This window comes from Mustela erminea, chromosome 19, assembly GCF_009829155.1.
Source record: "Mustela erminea isolate mMusErm1 chromosome 19, mMusErm1.Pri, whole genome shotgun sequence".
NCBI lineage: Eukaryota > Metazoa > Chordata > Mammalia > Carnivora > Mustelidae > Mustela > Mustela erminea.
The window spans coordinates 15,317,449-15,333,900 of NC_045632.1; the positions used below are offsets into that span (position 1 = coordinate 15,317,449).

General features: G+C 49.5%; 3 protein-coding genes and 1 long non-coding RNA gene across 7 annotated transcripts in view; 2 read left to right on the plus strand and 2 right to left on the minus strand.

The window, feature by feature from the left end:
* SUPT5H (SPT5 homolog, DSIF elongation factor subunit) overlaps positions 1 to 6,933 on the minus strand; it is a 28,170-nt gene extending 21,237 nt beyond the window's left edge. For 2 of the 3 annotated variants that reach the window (XM_032323197.1, XM_032323195.1), the window contains exons 1-3: positions 6,804 to 6,933; positions 6,472 to 6,549; positions 1,432 to 1,597 (exon numbers count right to left, since the gene is read on the minus strand). In XM_032323197.1, the coding sequence (XP_032179088.1) occupies positions 1,432 to 1,597; positions 6,472 to 6,546 (241 nt within the window). In that variant the 5' untranslated portion in view covers positions 6,547 to 6,549; positions 6,804 to 6,933. Of the gene's footprint in view, positions 1 to 1,431; positions 1,598 to 6,471; positions 6,550 to 6,779 lie in introns of all 3 variants that reach the window. The other variant, XM_032323196.1, reaches the window with a different exon arrangement.
* Positions 6,934 to 7,088: 155 nt separating this feature from the next.
* LOC116578754 lies at positions 7,089 to 7,894 on the plus strand. Of its 2 annotated transcripts, none has more exons than XR_004281042.1 (3): positions 7,089 to 7,192; positions 7,314 to 7,399; positions 7,787 to 7,894. It is a non-coding gene; the product is annotated as an uncharacterized LOC116578754 (long non-coding RNA). The 2 variants fall into 2 exon arrangements; XR_004281041.1 differs by having other exon boundaries at positions 7,712 to 7,800.
* An 840-nt stretch (positions 7,895 to 8,734) lies between these two features.
* Positions 8,735 to 12,071, minus strand: LOC116578752. Its single transcript, XM_032323198.1, has 5 exons — positions 11,984 to 12,071; positions 10,658 to 10,833; positions 10,033 to 10,191; positions 9,870 to 9,914; positions 8,735 to 9,013 (listed from the first exon to the last, which is right to left on the minus strand). Exons 2-5 carry the CDS (start codon positions 10,799 to 10,801, stop codon positions 8,759 to 8,761), a joined length of 603 nt encoding a protein of 200 aa, XP_032179089.1. The 5' UTR covers positions 10,802 to 10,833; positions 11,984 to 12,071; the 3' UTR covers positions 8,735 to 8,758.
* A 5-nt stretch (positions 12,072 to 12,076) lies between these two features.
* Positions 12,077 to 16,028, plus strand: RPS16 (ribosomal protein S16). The gene is made up of 5 exons (XM_032323199.1): positions 12,077 to 12,213; positions 12,349 to 12,450; positions 15,422 to 15,518; positions 15,634 to 15,681; positions 15,823 to 16,028. The coding sequence occupies exons 1-5, from the start codon at positions 12,166 to 12,168 to the stop codon at positions 15,966 to 15,968; spliced, it is 441 nt and encodes a 146-aa protein (XP_032179090.1). The 5' UTR covers positions 12,077 to 12,165; the 3' UTR covers positions 15,969 to 16,028.
* Positions 16,029 to 16,452: the final 424 nt, after the last annotated feature.

The following is a 16,452-nucleotide window of genomic DNA, read 5'->3' on the forward strand; positions in this document are numbered from 1 at the left end:
AGGCTAGGTAATAACTTGTGTCTTTGTGTCTAAATACATAGGAAGGTGTTCCCAGCAGGGCTGCTTGTAGTGATGAAAGACACAAACTTCAATATCCAGTAAGACATTGGTTAGAAAACAGATTAAGGGGTGTCTGGAAGGCTCAGTTGGTTAAGCGACTGCCTTCAGCTCAGATCACGATCCTGGAATCCCAGAACTGAGTCCCGCACTGGGCTCCCTGCTCAGCAGGTAGTCTGCTTCTCCCTCTGACCCTCCCTCTTCTCAAGCTCTCTCTCGTAAATAAAATAAAATCTTAAAAACAAAACAAAACAAAAACCCTGATTATGGAAAAATACTATGTAGCCATTGGAGGAAAAAATGGGTATTTCCAGGATGATGATGGTGATGATAGCAGCTAAAGTTTACTGAGCACTGAGGTGCCAAAAGCTGTTCAGAAAACTTTCTTTATGTGAATTAACTCATTTAATCTACGTTATCTATGTTATGTGCTCCTCCACAATCGTTGAAAGTAGAAAAAGCAATTTACAGAATATAAAGTATGACATGGGCCTGTAGAATGGTAATAGATAACCCCCATTTTGGAGAACCTGCTCTGGGCTGGGCATGTCACTTTGGGCAGACATCTACTTGATGTGCTTTACATGCTCGGCCCCCCAAATCCTCAAAATATCCCTGCTGGAATGCAAAGGACTGTTTGTCCCCCTGTGTGGAAGGGAAAAGGCGCTCTGAGAGACGGACAGCGACTCACCCAGGGCCACATGGAGAAGAGAGCAGAGACAGGCCAGGAGGGACCCAGGCCTGTCAGCCTCCACGACCCTCTCCTGGCTACATGTCGGTCATTGGAGCTTTTCACGACAAGCTCAGAGTTCAGGTTTTTAAAGGAAGGTTAACAGTATTTTAACAGCATATTTTGAAAGGACTGACGTTTTAGGAATATGAAGAGAAATATTTTGGGGCAAAATTACATGGCTTTGACATCATCTAGCAGTGGGCGGGAGTGAGGAGGAAGGAGCAAAACAAGACTGGTACTAAGCTCTTAATTCTTTAAACATTCTTTTTTTTTTTTTTTTTTAAAGATTTTATTTATTCATTTGAGAGAGAGACAGTAAGAGAGAGAGAGCATGAGCGAGGAGAAGGTCAGAGGGAGAAGCAGACTCCCCATGGAGCTGGGAGCCCGATGCGGGACTCGATCCCGGGACTCCGGGATCATGACCTGAGCCGAAGGCAGTCGTCCAACCAACTGAGCCACCCAGGCGTCCTAAGCTCTTAATTCTTGATGCCAGCTGCCGGGGCATGGAGGTTCCATGCACTATCCCACTACTATGGCATTGAGATTTACCAACACAGGGGAAAAAAAAAAAAGTACATTCAAGGAATAGAATTGAAGGTGAAGTCCAGCCTCTGCCCAGCACTCGCTAGCCGGTGACATACCAGCCTCGTCCAGAATGAAGCCGCCATGGCGGGGTTTCTTGGGAGGTCGGTCGTCATCTTCTTCTTCCTCTTCCTCATCATATTCTTCCTCCTCTTCCTCCTCCTCTTCTTCCTCAGGCTCTTCCTCCTTCTCACTGCCTGCTACACTCCGCCGCTCTTCCTCAACCTGGAGAGTCAGGTAGGGTTGGGGCACAAGGTTCTGTACCCCCAAATCCAGACACCAAGCCTCCCCACCCCCAAATCTGATGCCACCTCTGCCTGGCTAGTCGTAACCCCCCCTGCTCTGCATACACTCCCCTGCCCCCTTGGCTGGGCCTCTCTGCTAGCCATCCCATCTCAGTGAGAGCACTGGTTGGGTGTTATCCATCCAACTGATACCTGGGAGCTGGCCCAGACCCCTGCTCCACTAGACCTCCTTGATAGCCTCCCCTTGGCCTGTAAATGTAGCTCCATGAAGTTTGGTCCTTGACCCTCATGTCTTTCCACCCTACAACTCCCTAGGCCATCACATCCACTCCCTTGGCTGGTGGGCGTCTCTGTGACAATGATTCCTATATCTCTAGTTCCAGTCTACACTGCTCCCCAAGGCCATGGCCTGCCTCTTGTTGCTAATTCCATAAACAATCTTTACTCCTTACCTACAAAACCCTTCACACCACTGATCCTCCCTCCCTGGAGAAAAGCTCTTCCCTTAGCATCCATCACAGCACATTACCCTGGCTTTTCTCCAACTGCTCTGGCTGATCCTCTGCAAGCCCCTCTTCCTCTGCTCACCCTCCAGTGCTGGCTTCCATCCCCAGGCTTCAGCTCAGGATCCACTATGCTTCTCGCTGCACACATTCTCCCCCTGGGCCACTTTACCTTCCCCAGTCTCAGCTCCTGTCTCTGTAGGTGATGCCCCATCTGTCTCCAGTTCACACTCTCTTCTGGAACTAGAGGCCCCCATGTGTCAGCACCCTCCACAAATGGCTCCCCCAGATGTCCTCTAAGCCTTACACACACTTCACGTCCCTACACTGACCTCAATATCTTCCCCCAGACCTGTGCTGGCTCCCTCTGGCTTCTAACAGGCACCAAACTCTTGGCCTGTTTTTGGAAAGTTGTCCCTTCAATCTGTCCCTTCTTCTCCATCCCTACAGCCCATAGCCTGGGCCAGAACACTGCCCTCTCAAAAAACCTAGCCCCTTGCCCAGCACTTCTGGTCTCTTGACTTCTAAGCTCTTTTTCCAAACCAGTCACAAAAGGAAATGTGATCCCAAACTTCAATCTTTTCTTCAATAACTTCAGGCCCTCTTGCCAAGCTCACTTCAGTACAACTCATTTACCTGATATATTCTCTAAATCACTCACCTTTTCATTTAGATTAACAAAGAAACTCTTCCGTACTTTGAAATAGTTCAGAAGTAAAAACGTTTTTAAAGTTAGCCTGTCACAAGCAACAAGTAACCATAAGGATAAAAGCAGGGGTGCCTGGGTAGCTCAGTGGGTTAAACCTCTGCCTTCAGCTCAGGTCATGATCTCAGGGTCCTCAGATGGAGCCCCGCATTGGGCTTTCTGCTTGGCAGGGAGCCTGCTTCCCCCCCCCCCCCCGCCTGCCTCTCTGCCTACTTGTGATCTCTGTCAAATAAATAAATAAAATCTTAAAAAAAAAAAAAAAAAGATAAAAGCAAAACAATGTTATTAAGTCCTAGCATGATACTGTTGCAGGCTGCAGGCTCTATGTCAAAAGCCTGTTCTCCCGAAAACAAGGAAGCAAGCAAATTTCAGAAAAGTGTTCAAGGCACAGTGGCACCAAAGTCGAACTTTCTCCATGATCCAATCAAAAGACAGGATGCGTAACTTATACAGCAAATAACTTCATGATGGATCAATGTAGTTTAAGGGCTTGTTCTACCTAAAAGCACCTCCCATCACCCCCAACCCTATAGTCTGTTTCAAACATGGCCATGGGTCTCCACTGCCCTCAGGTAAAGAACCAACTTCCTAGCTGCCTACACTAGAAGCACACAGTCTACCCATTGCTCTCCCTCTCACCCTGCCTCTTTGGGCTCCTCCTTCCAAATGCTAGGTCCCAGGCACACTGAGCCACTTGTACCAAGCTCTCTTGGTGCTATCCATCACTCACGCTAGTCCTCTGCAAAAAAGCTATTCTCCTTTGCCTCTCACTCTTACTTCAAAGTATCCCCCTCCCTTCCAGGAGGTCATGCCTACCCCCTAACCCCAGCAAAATCAGGCATATCCTCTAGCTTCCTCCATCACAGCCTTGACCACCTGGGCTCCCTAAGAGCAAGGCCCAGTTTACCTCAGGCACTGATGGGTCCCCAACAACACCCAGTCCAGGGATGAGAAGAGAAGACAATTGAAAGACATTTGGTATATATTCCTGACTAATCCACAATGTCCCACATTTTACCTACTCAAACCACAACAGGACCACAGCCTGATTTCAATGAACCTTGTCATCATTCCACTGGCTCAGTCCCAGCAAAACCTTCTCTCCAAACCTGGCTCCCCAATCCCTGAGGTGAGGGCTCCCATTACTATCTTTGTATTATCTTGGGGCTTGAATGTGCTCTTCCATTGTTCATCCTCACAATCCCCTGAAGGAAACATCTGTATATAAAACTATCTCCACCCCAGGACAGAGAGCTCCATAAGGGAACCAGTGATCCCAACATGATAGAAACTCTAGAACATGCATTCAATGAATGAGTGAGCAGGTTACTGGGGCTGAGAATGGTGAAACAGATCATTCCCCCAACAGGGGCTCATCATCTGCCATCCCTACCTTCTCCGTTCCACAAAGCCTGGTCCTTCAAGGACATGCTAACGTCTGGCTGTCCAAAAAGCCTATCTAGTCCCATATCTGGCTGGCCTCTCACTATCCTCCTGCCAGGTGAGTCATGAGCCTGGTGTGGTGCTGAGGAAGTGACATTTGCACACAGCAAACCAGAAGTCCTGGCCAGGAAAAGGACCCCGGGATCCTGGTCTCATTAACACCAGGATTTAACCACATGCAGCACCCTCAGGCCATGAGTCAGAGAGACCAAGAACCCAGTTCTACTACTTAAAGCAAAAACCCTTCCTAGCATCCTCCCACCTGCTTTACCCCCACCATGGCTTCCCAATTCCTCTAATTCTTCATTGGAAGCTGAGGACTCCCTACAGGGCACAAGGATTGACAACCAAATGCCTACAGAGGTCAAGAAAAGATGTAAGTGGGGCAGCTCAAAGGAAACCCATGGTACTTTCTTTTTATCTGACACTTCCCAGGACACAAGTACATGAAATCTTTCCTTTACTTAAATTCTCCATAAGGGGGGGCGCCTGGGTGGCTCAGTGGGTTAAAGCCCCTGCCTTCAGCTCAGGTCATGATCCCAGGGTTCTGGGATCGAGCCCCGCATCGGGCTCTCTGCTCAGCAGGGAGCCTGCTTCCTCCTCTCTCTCTGCCTGCTTCTCTGCCTACTTGTGATCTCTGTCAAATAAATAAATAAATAAATAAATCTTTTAAAAAAAAAATTCTCCATAAGGTATGCATGATAATAAATGGCAACTGATATATACCAGAATTGAAGAAAATTTCCCATTCCACAGCAGGCTGACACTTCTTGAGCAAGGACCTGCTGGACAGAACAACGCTGGGTCTCAGGTTGCTGGCCTCTCTCTCTTTCCCAAAAAAGCAGAAAAAATCACGATTTCTACATGAAGTAGCCCTTACAAATGTTGGCAACTAACTTTAAAAAACTGATTCACATTTCCAGAGGTTAAAGGAGTTATCTACAATCATCGAGTTATCTCTTCATTAGTTTGTTAACTGTTGCCCACTAAGTGTAAACTCCGTGAAAGCAGATTTGCCTGGCTCCACTCTCGCCAACACCTGGAAGAATCTGGAACACAGCAGCAGATGCTCAAACATTTACGTAAGGGGCGCCTGGGTGGCTCAGTGGGTTAAACCCTCTGCCTTCAGCTCAGGTCATGATCTCTGGGTCCTGAGATCGAGCCCTGCATCGGGCTTCCTGCTCAGCAGAGAGCCTGCTTCCCACTCTCTCTCTGCCTACTTGTGATCTCTGTCAAATAAATAAATAAATCTTTAAAAAAAAAATTTACTTAATAAACAAGTAAGTCAGAAACAAGCAAAAGCAGAAAATAGTTAATAGCAGAATATTTAAAATCACATATATCCCAGGAAATGTTTATTTGGTTCCCGAAACAGTAACGTTCAATAGACCCAAAGCCAGAGTGACCCTTTCAAAACATGAGATCACACCCCTTCTTCGCTCCAAAACTTCACAGCTCTCCCGCACTCAATCAGCACGAACTCCTCACCAGAACCTTCAAGATCCTATATGATCTGGCTCCTGTTATTTCTTTGTTGCACTCACTCTGACCACCCAAACTCAACTCCTTGTTCTTTCTTCAACATGCAGACATGCTCCCAGCTTCGCACGTGCTGCTTCCCCTTACTGCAACACTTTTCTTCCACAAATGACTCACTCCCTCACCTCCCACAACGTTTTTTTCAAGCATCACCTCTGAGACTCACCTTATTTAAAACTGACCAAGACTCCCTATTCCCCTTCTCTACATTTCTCCAGGGTACCCTCTGCCTTACTAAACGATATACTTATCAGTTATGTTTATTTATGACCACAAGGGCAAAGACTTTCAAAATCTATTTTGTTTACTGATGCAGCCCCCGGACAAAGAACTGTGCCTAGTACACAGCAGGCACTAAAAACATATTTCCGAAATGATGGCGCACACCCCAGTATAAGAGCTAACAATGAGTGCTTGCTATAGGCCAGGTCCTTTATACACATCACCTGTTATTTCACTGTACCTGGGGCATCCCTGCTGCCCCCCACCCCGCACCTATCCCTCTGCCTGACTTAGGCTTGCCTACTTCTCTATCACTACCAACAACCTGGAAACTCCCAAAGGCCGGAGCTCGTTCTGATCTCCTTTGAGCTCCCACAGGGGCCTTTCTGCCCTGGTGCTGTCCCAGACGCGATGCCTCCCCACCATGTCCCCGCCACACACCTCGGCCTCCTCGCCGTCACTGCTGCGCTCGCTATCCTCCTCCTCGGAGAAGTTGCTGTCCTCGCTGTCCGACATCTTCTACTCTTGCAGGAAAAGACGGCGGCCTCAGTGCGTCCCCCAGACAGGAGCCCCACCCCAGCCTCAGTTTCCCCGCCAGTTCCCGGGAAGAAGAAAAATCCTTTAGCGCACTTCCGGCAGCCTAGTTCTGGCAACCGTGAGACCGAAAGACTACCCTCTAAGCCACCTTCCGTGTCCCCGAGTCCGGGCTCTAAGCCTCCCTGTGCCCCAGCGAACCCCAATACTGCCACCTCAGCGTCCGACCCACTCCTCACCGCTCCGGTTCCACCTCAGTCTTCGGTACCAGCAGCTGTTCACACGACGCCAGGCCGAGACTGACGTGCCCTCTCGCGAGAACCTACTCGTTGGTCTCGTCTAACGCGAGATTTCCGGGGCTAATCTCCGGCGACGCACATCCAGGACGCCATCTTGAACGTGGCAGATCTGTCTTAACGTAGAGCATGGAGTCGACATCTCGGGAAGGTCAAAGAGGGGTAGAGTTACTCCCCTTCTCCGAACCGGCTTTTCCAGCTACAGGAGTTCGTGCTTGAATTTACTAATGAGGTGTGTCAAGCCGTGAGGAGTCAGGGAATGACCAAATAATAATGAGTTAGCAAAGACATCAGACTTTTATCTCCTAGACCCTCTAAAACATTCCTAGGAGGTAAGTATCCCCATTTTGCTGACAAGGAAACTGAAGCTCAGAAAAAATTAACTGCTCAGTGGCCGACTAAGGCTCCTCCCCAAGTTTGGGTAATCCTGAAAACCCTTGTTTTCCTTTACAGATCCCCAAGTTTAAGTCCATGTGAATTTACATATTAGTAATTATTTGTCTGACGGTGGCAAAGAGGACCGGGTATGAGAGAGAGAGGTAGGAAAAATTAATCTGATGAAGGGAGAAACAGATCAGAAACCTTTAAAAACATATTGCTAAAATTTCTTGCATAAGCATTGAGACACCTGGATTCAATTTACAGAAATTTAATATGCACCTAGTTACAGGGTAGTATAGTGTGGTTGGCCCACCAGCTGGCTCACAGGACAGCTACTAGGGAATGAGTATACCACACGTGCGTGCCTATAGGAGCACACACTCCCTGATCCAACAACCCCAGACTGAAACCAACGCGGGGGTGGGGAGGAAAGCCTGGTTGCTCTATAACAATGTTTCCCCTTCTTAAAGCAGGCTTGGTTCCCTTAAACAGCAGCTCTTCAAAACAGGATTCCACGTACAAAATGCCTTTTGATGTTGCTGCAGGAATGAGAGGGAACAGTAATTTCCCCGCCACAGGAAGTTTGGTGTGTCCGTGGTTCCCAACGCTCAACCCCAGCAGTACAGAAGATGATGCAAGAAGAGAGTGATGCACTGTAGCTGCAAAGTGGAAACAACCCGATAGCCATCATAAAGACAGTGGATAAAACAAATTGGGGTGCATCTATACAATGGGATAGTAATAAGCTGTTGATAAGCACATGAATGAATCTCAGAAACATCATGCTGAGTGAAAGAAGCCAAACACTAGCATGGATATATGTACCTACTACAATTCCCTTCATATGAAACTCTAGAGAAAGCAAAACTGATCTCTACACTCAGCAGATTAGTGGGTGTCTACTACTGGAGGTGAAGACTGACGGGAAGGGGCATGAGGGATGCTCCGGGGTGATGGAAATGTGGCTATGTGTATACCTTTGTCAGAACTCATTGAAATGTACACTTAAAATGTATGCTATCTATCTGTAAATTACACCTCAATGAAGTTGATTTTAAATCTATGGTGTTCAGAATCTGCCAGAGACCAATTATCAAAATCTCTGGGATGGGGCTTAACCATCAGTATTACTTCAAAGCTCTCCAGGTGGTAATTATTTGCAGTCAGGGACTTGAGGAACAAGACTCCCCTTGTCCTCTAGGGGTGGGATTAGGTTAGAAGACACCTGTGCCATGCTTTGTCCCTTCCTCATAGAGGAGAGAGGAGGGAGTATCTGAGAGGGAGAACAGGACCAGATGGGGGCCCCCACACCCTAGGAGGCCAGAGATTTCAGGCTTCAGATCTTATCTTCCTCCTTCTCTCCTCTTCCCCTTGGCTCCTTGGACAGCACATGAAGTCCTCTGGCCTAGAAGGAGAAGGCTTAGGACTGGAAGCTGGGGCTAGAGACCACGTCCTCTCCCCCTCTCTCAAACAAGCCTCTCCAGCAGCAGTACCAGGCAGTCTGTGTCCTCCCAGACTCATGCTGAGGGCCGGTGCCGAGCACATGCCCCCTGTAATAACTCCAAGAGCTTGGCCAGAAAGAGAGGGACAGGTCTCTGGGGATGTCCTTCGCAGGGTGGACAAGGGCCCTGGCCAGTCACCCACAGCCGGGACCCCAGTGCATCCAGCAGACGCTGTAGCCGGAACACGGCAATCCCCAGGGATGGGCCCTCTTCGAACTGGATCACAGACAGCTCCAGCCGGAAGCACCCTAGAGTCTCAGCAGGACACACCTGTGGGGACAGAGTGACTTGGTGTCTCTGAGCAAGGGTCTGATCCCAAATCCCCAGTTCTGAACTATGACCTGGGATAATCAACCCGCCTCGTCTCTTTGGCCCTCAGTTTTCTCATTTGTAAAAGAGAACTCTGAAGAATTCCTAACTTCAGGGTTGATGCCCGCCTCTACCTAGGAAATGACACTTCTTTCTTAAAACACTTGGAAGTGCTGATTTTGTTAGAACAAGATACATTACCGCTCTATACCAGAAATTGACGAGCACATCCAGGGTGTGAATACTGCTCTTGTGGACGCGTGACCCTTGTGCAGTGTGTATTCTGCACATCCCTATATGGTGTCCCTAATAAATAAGCTAATATACTTAGAACATTTAGACCAGTACCTGGCAGAAGCATTACTATCTAAATGTAGCTGTCATCCTCACCACCATTACCATTGTTTGTTGCTATGTGCCAGTCACTGTTCTAGTAGGTGCTTGGGATAGCATGGGCGCCTGGGTGGCTGTCAGGCATCCAACTCTCGGTTTTGGCTCAGAGTCATGGGATAGAGCCCTGAGTTGGGGCTCCCCACTCAGCGGGCAATCTGCTTGCGATACTCTACCCACTGCTCAAGGGCATGCATGCATTCTCTCTCTCTCTCCCTTACAAATAAATAAATCTTAAAAAAAAAAAAAGAGAGAGATTTTGGAGATAACAGTGAACAAAATGTATCTGTGAAGGCTGGGAGGTGGGTCAGAGCAGCTGGACAGCCAGAATACCATACCCCTGCCTCCTGCCCCCAACATGTGTTTTGAGCCTAGTGGATTCTCCCTGAACTTCCAAGGTCCAGTAAGAAGCTAATGAAATACTCACCGAGAGGTCATCTGGTGTGTAGAGAGTGCCATCATTTTTGTTTCCCTATAATTTGGGGTAGGGAGAAGAATCAGATCTTGGAGGGGGGAGCCTGACCCTTCCTCGAGCATGCCCCCTACCCCCTCCCTGCCTGTCTCCAGTCTTTCCCCTCCGTCCTCCTCACCAGCATCTTCATGATGGCAACAAGGAAGTAGAAAGGCTCCCGAGGACAGAGGGGTGATCCTAAGCCTCCTAAGGGTCGTACCAGCAGGAGGATGGTCCAAAGTGACCACATGGGCACCCTGCCCACCGCCCAGGCTTTCTCTGGTCCCAGCCCAGCATCCTGGAAGCAAGAATTACAGAGAGCTAGTTAGAAGACTAAAGTCCCGGACCTCTTCCTGCCCAGCTCCACTCAACCCAGATACTCAGGGAATGTTCTCCAATAGCCCCGTGGGAAGATGGTCATCCTACAGCAGGGTGGGTCCAGGTCAGAGGGTTCCCTGACACCTCTCCCCCAACCCCCACAGGAAGATATGAGACTCAGCAAAGCTGGGAGTTATCAGCCCAGAGAGACTAGAGGATTTGGGGAAGTCCCATCCCAACCCCCTCCCCAACAGGTCCATAAGGCAGTACCGAGTGTGTGAGTGCTTGAATCCCGCCGCCTGTCTTCTCATTGGAAAACACCCCTGCTAGGCTCTATCTGTGTTTGCAGGTGCATATTTGGGGGTCTTTGCTCTCCTTTCTACTTCTAATTCTGTATCAAGTATTCCATATTTCAAATATCTTGGAATCTCCATGCTTCCATGTACCTGTCCGTCTTCTTTCTCTGAGGGCTGGCCTCTCTGCCTCCGAATCGCCGCCACTTGTGTTTTCTGGGTCATTCTGTGATTGACCCTGTGTCTATCTTCTTTCTCCTCTTCTCCATTGGCCCCTTCTTTGTCCTTTTCCTTCATGTGTGCCTGTCTCTCTTGTGCTGTGTATCTGTCTGTATGGCCCCCCCCAAGTCAGCCTCTGGGGGCCCCCTCCCTTCACTTCTCCCTCTCTTACCCTTTTGGAGCTAGACTCTGGGCTGGAGGATCCTCCCTCCCGCCACAGACCCGCCCAGCAACCTCCACCCCATCGCCACCTTCCAGGCACAAGGTGAGTCACCATGGTCCTTTGAACTTTGGACCTCTGACTCAGGGCTGCCAGAGAAGCTGAAGAAACTGTGGGCTCTCTGCAGGTCTGAGAGAGAAACCTTTTGGCTGGGACCCTAAGGAGTATCCTGAGTTTGGGGGAGCAAAGGGGCAACTCAATCCTGAGGTTCCTCAGATGGGATGGGGGGGGATACTGGGGATAGAGAACTCTGTGGGGGAGAAGCCTGGAGAGTAGGATGATTTGCAGGGGGAGGGGATGAAGAGATGATTTGAAAGACCCTGGAGAAAGAGGGATTCTAGGGTGGGGACCCTCAAGGGGGGCATTCTGGAGGGTGGGATTCTAAGGAGTGGAAAATCAAGGGGAAGCCAGCTGCTGGCAAGAGGAGGCTCTGAAAGGAAAAGAATTCTTAGGAAATGTAGATTTTGAAGGAGGGGGCTCTGAAAGCGAGAGAGATTTTGTGAAAAGGGGATTCTAACGGGGCTGTTCTGGGAAAGGTGGATTGCGGGCAGAAGTAGATTCTGGGACTCTTGAATGGAGAAAGATTCTGGGAAAGAGGAAGTCTGGGTGAGGGCTCTGAAGAGTGAGATTCTGGGAGAAGACTTTAAAAGGAAGGAAATTCTGGTGAAAGGTGGATTCTGAGGGGCGCTAAAAGTTAAGATTCTGGGAGATGATTCTCGGAGGAGTTGGTTCGGAATCCGGAATTTGTAAATCCTGACTTCCTGCTGTGGGTTCTGACGGAGAAGGATTTGGGGAGAAGGGTGTCCACAGGGCAGGATGGAGTTCACAGAGTATGGTCAGTGCTAGGGGTAAAAAGAGCCTCTTTAGACGAGGGTAAGAATCGATTTTAGGGCGGAGGGAGATTATCAAAGAGCTGAATGCAAAAGAACCAGCGATGGCCAGCGAGGACCGAGAATGTGAAGAACAGCCCGCCCTCGCCCTTCGTCCGCGATTGCACCCCGCACACGTCAGGTCCCGCCTCCTCCGGTCCTGGGACCCACCTCGTCGCCACTATTCCGAAGTCCAGCCCTCTGGCCGCAATATGAGCCGTAAAACGCTCTCCCGTCGCGACACTGCACTCAGAGCGCCTGCGCAGACCCTGAAAAGCGGCCAGGGAGGCCCCTCATTTTCCTTTTCCGGTTGCAGCGCCTCGCGGTAAGGAGTTGTGGCCTACGTTCCAGCCATGCCGTCCAAGGGTCCTCTGCAGTCCGTGCAGGTCTTCGGTCGCAAGGTAGGCCGGGTGCCTGATAAGAGGGGCAGAGGGAGACCGGGGTTGGCTGGGGCCTTCGGGCAGGTTCTGAGGTCGACATAGAAGCGGGGGACCGAGGCTCACGTGGCTCCGCTCTTTCTCCCTCGCTTTCCGCAGAAGACAGCCACAGCCGTGGCGCACTGCAAACGGGGCAACGGCCTCATCAAGGTGAATGGGCGGCCCCTGGAGATGATCGAACCCCGCACGCTACAATACAAGGTGCTGGCATTGAGGGTGGGCGTTCGGGTTGAGTGGAGGGCTTTAGAGAGAGAGATGTTTAAATAAATGGGTTCTTGGCAATCCTTGGTCTTGGAAGCTGAGGAATCTGGTATCAACAATGGGATGTTTAGAAGCTGAGTTGGGGACAGAAAAAGGGTCATTTGGGATTTGGGGGGCGCCTGGGTGGCTCAGTCATTAAGTGTCTGCCTTCAGCTCAGGTCATGATCCCAGGCTCCTGAGATCGAGCTCCCCATCGGTCTGTCTGCTTGGTGGGAAGCCTGCTTCTCCCTCTCCCACTCCCCCTGCTTGTGTTCCCTCTCTCGCTATGTTTCTCTCTGTCAAATCTTTAAAAAGGAAAAAGGGCATTTGGAGATGGAGTTGGATTTTCAGGGGGTTCAGATATTGTGATTAAAGTGGACAGAGTGAAAACTTGGAGATTAAAAGGGTGACTTCAAAAATGGGACATTTGGGGTGCCTGGGTGGCTCAGTGGGTTGGGCCTCTGCCTTCGTCTCAGGTCATGATCCCAGAGTCCTGGGATCGAGCCCCGCATCGGGCTCTCTGCTCAGCGGGGGAGCCTGCTTCCCCTTCTCTCTCTGCCTGCTGCTCTGACTACTTGTGATCTCTCTCTCTCTCTCTCTCTCTCTCTGTCAAATAAATAAAATATTTTTTAAAAAATGGGACATTTGGGGTGCCTGGGTGGCTCAGTGGGTTAAGCCTCTGCCTTTGGCTCAGGACATGATCTCAGGGTCCTGGGATGGAGCCCTGTGTCCCGGCTCTCTGCTGAGCAGGGAGCCTGCTAACGCCCCTCTTTCTGCCTGACTCTGCCTACTTTTGATCTCTGTCAAATAAATAAATAAAATCTTTAAAAAAAAAAAAAAACTTGGGGCGCATGGGTGGCTCAGTGGGTTAAGCCGCTGCCTTCGTCTCAGGTCATGATCTCAGGGTCTTGGGATCGAGTCCCGCATCGGGCTCGCTCCTCGGCGGGGAGCCTGCTTCCCTCTCTCTCTCTGCCTGCCTCTCCGTCTGCTTGTGATTTCTCTCTGTCAAATAAATAAATAAAATCTTAAAAAAAAAAAAAAACTGGGACATTTGGAAGCCCACTCATTTGGGGACTGCAAGGTAAGGGGAGTTTGTGCAGCCTGGTTTTTTATAGTATAGTAAATTAATGGCAGATGTGTGTCGTGTTTACGATCTGACTTCTCTTTTTCCTTGTTAGAGCATATATTCTCTGAAGACAGAAATCAATTGCTTTCTTAAGACATTTTGTTTAAAAGTAGGGTTTGGGGGGTGCCTGGGTGGCTCAGTGGGTTCAAGCCTCTGCCTCCGGCTCAGGTCATGATCCCAGGGTCCTGGGATCGAGCCCCACATCGGGCTCTCTGCTCCGCAGGGAGCCTGCTTCCTCCTCTCTCTCTGCCTGCCTCTCTGCCTACCTGTGATCTCTGTCTGTTAAATAAATAAAATCTTTAAAAAAAAAAAAATAAAAAAAAAAAATAAAAGTAGGGTTTGGTTGTTGTAGGTGCTTAATAGTTAAATACTGGAAGAACAGGAAGAGAATTTGGGTTTGTTGTTCTTTGCTGTGAAAGGGGTTCCTCCCCTGCCTGTTTTGGCCTTAGTTTTTTCAGCTCAGAATGGAAAGAGCAGAATCTGGTTTTTTGCCTTTTTTAACCTGTGGTGTTACTTGAGTCAAGTAACATTCTCTCAGGTTCATTTATAAAAGGGATAATTTCTATCAAAGGACTGTTGTGAGGATAGAGTAGTTTGTCAGTATAAGCTTCTTGGTGTATGTGAGAACTTACTTGTTTTTTTCAGAGTGTTGCTTTTACTTTATTAGTTCCAATTATTTTTTAATTTTACTGATGTTGAAATGCAACGTTAGTTTCTGGTGTGCAAGGTAGTAATAAAAGTCCGTATCGGGGCGCCTGGGTGGCTCAGTGGGCTGAGCCGCTGCCTTCGGCTCAGGTCATGATCTCGGGGTCCTGGGATAGAGTCCCGTGTCGGGCTCTTTGCTCAGCGGGGAGCCTGCTTCCCTTCCTCTCTCTCTGCCTGCCTCTCTGCCTGCTTGTGATCTCTGTCAAATAAATAAATAAAATCTTTTAAAAAAAAAAAAAAAGTCCATATCCTTTCTAACTCTGAGAAATAACATTTATGTTGTAGGTTTAGTTAGAATTTAATATGACGGTGTCTGAGATCCCTTTGTATTATGGTGTGCTCTTACCAACTGCTGGTTATACAAAGCTTTGGTTTGTGTGGCCTGTGTTGAGTGCTGGGGACACAGCAGTGATCAGGTAGCCCCAGGCCCTGCCCTCACAGAGGCCCTTGTCCAGTGGAGGCAGCAGACTGGACTCAGTACTAGACCCTGCTCCAGCATAGTCTGGGTTGAGATTGGGGAACCCAGAGAGGGGTTCTGCCTGGATAGAAGGATTGGGACAGGCTTGGGGAAGATGAAGGTGGGGATCTGTGAGCTGAGACCTAAAGCAGGTAAAAGAAAAACATCAGGCACCTACAAAAGATCTAGAGCTGGAAGGGGAGAGCATGGCATAGGTTGTTGTACTGTTGTAATTTGGAAATGGGATGCTCAGAGGGCTGGGCAGAGTGCTCAAGGGGGGAAATCCAGAAAAAGCACTGGACGGGGCTTTTCATGGTTTCTGAAAGCCTTGGTGGCTGGAGAGGTTGGCCTTGTTGAACTAAAGTGCCAACACTCTTAAGAACAAGTGCTAGAGATGGGGTTTCTGAGGCCCCAGAGGGACACAGATGGGAGGGCCCAGCTCAGGTTGCCTTCAGCAGTCTCTCCTCGGGCTTCAGATCTTCCCTGCTCCCCTGCCTATGCAGAGGGGTCTGCAGTGTCAGCATCTTCCTCGTCCACAAGTGCTCTTACATCAGCCGTGGTAGAAGTTACTTGGAGAGAGTGGAGTCGGGTGCTCAGTGAGGTAGCACTCAGCTAAAATCCTGTCGTGTCCCTTGCTCCTCTAGCTGCTGGAACCTGTTCTGCTTCTAGGCAAGGAGCGATTTGCTGGGGTGGACATCCGAGTCCGAGTGAAGGGTGGTGGTCACGTGGCCCAGATTTATGGTGAGTTCCAGGAACTGTGGGCATGGTGGTGGGGAGGTGGCTCTGAGAGCAAGGCCCTATTCTTGGGCCTTCACAAAGCTGACAACACTCTCTCGTACATGTATTTCCCTCACAGCAATCCGCCAATCCATCTCCAAAGCCCTGGTGGCCTATTACCAGAAATGTGAGTGAGCATGGCTCCTTCCGGATGGGTGGGTGGGTGGCAAGTGGGGGACCAGCCCCTCCCCCAGCCCAGTCTTTAGCCCCAGAGACTTGGAGGGCATTTCCATGGCTCTCTCAGTTCTCACTCTCTTTTCATTCCCAGACGTGGATGAGGCTTCCAAGAAGGAGATCAAAGACATCCTCATCCAGTATGACCGGACCCTGTTGGTAGCTGATCCCCGGCGCTGCGAATCCAAAAAGTTTGGTGGTCCTGGTGCCCGTGCTCGCTACCAGAAGTCCTATCGATAAGCCTGTCGTGAGGATGAGGGTTCATCTTTATAATAAACAATTGTTACGGGACTTAAGGTTTCAAAGACTGCTTTGGTGGTTTTTGGTGGGTCTTGGACTGTGAGAAATGCAAAAATGCCCCAGCCTGGATTGTAAACTTACCCAGAAGACAGCACTCTAGGGTCAGTGTGAATGGGTGGGAGAGGCAGGTGGGCCCAGTCTCCCTGCACCTCCAATAGAGTCCGGTCTGGGGAGTTCTGGGCTATTGGTTGTGTGGGGTGTCCTTGTGAGTTTGTCCTTTTTCAGTCCATTTGCCACTGTTGAAATGGCATGTCAAGGAGGAGCAGTAGAAAGCGTTCGGAGACCAGAGAAACCTGGGTGCATTCTGAAGTCAACCACTAAGGGCCATGTTGGATTAGAAAGCAGTTTACCCTAATGCCATCCTGTAGGGAGACAGGCTTCGGATGGGGGAGCGGATTTCCCCCGACTGGTTTCATGTTTCAGG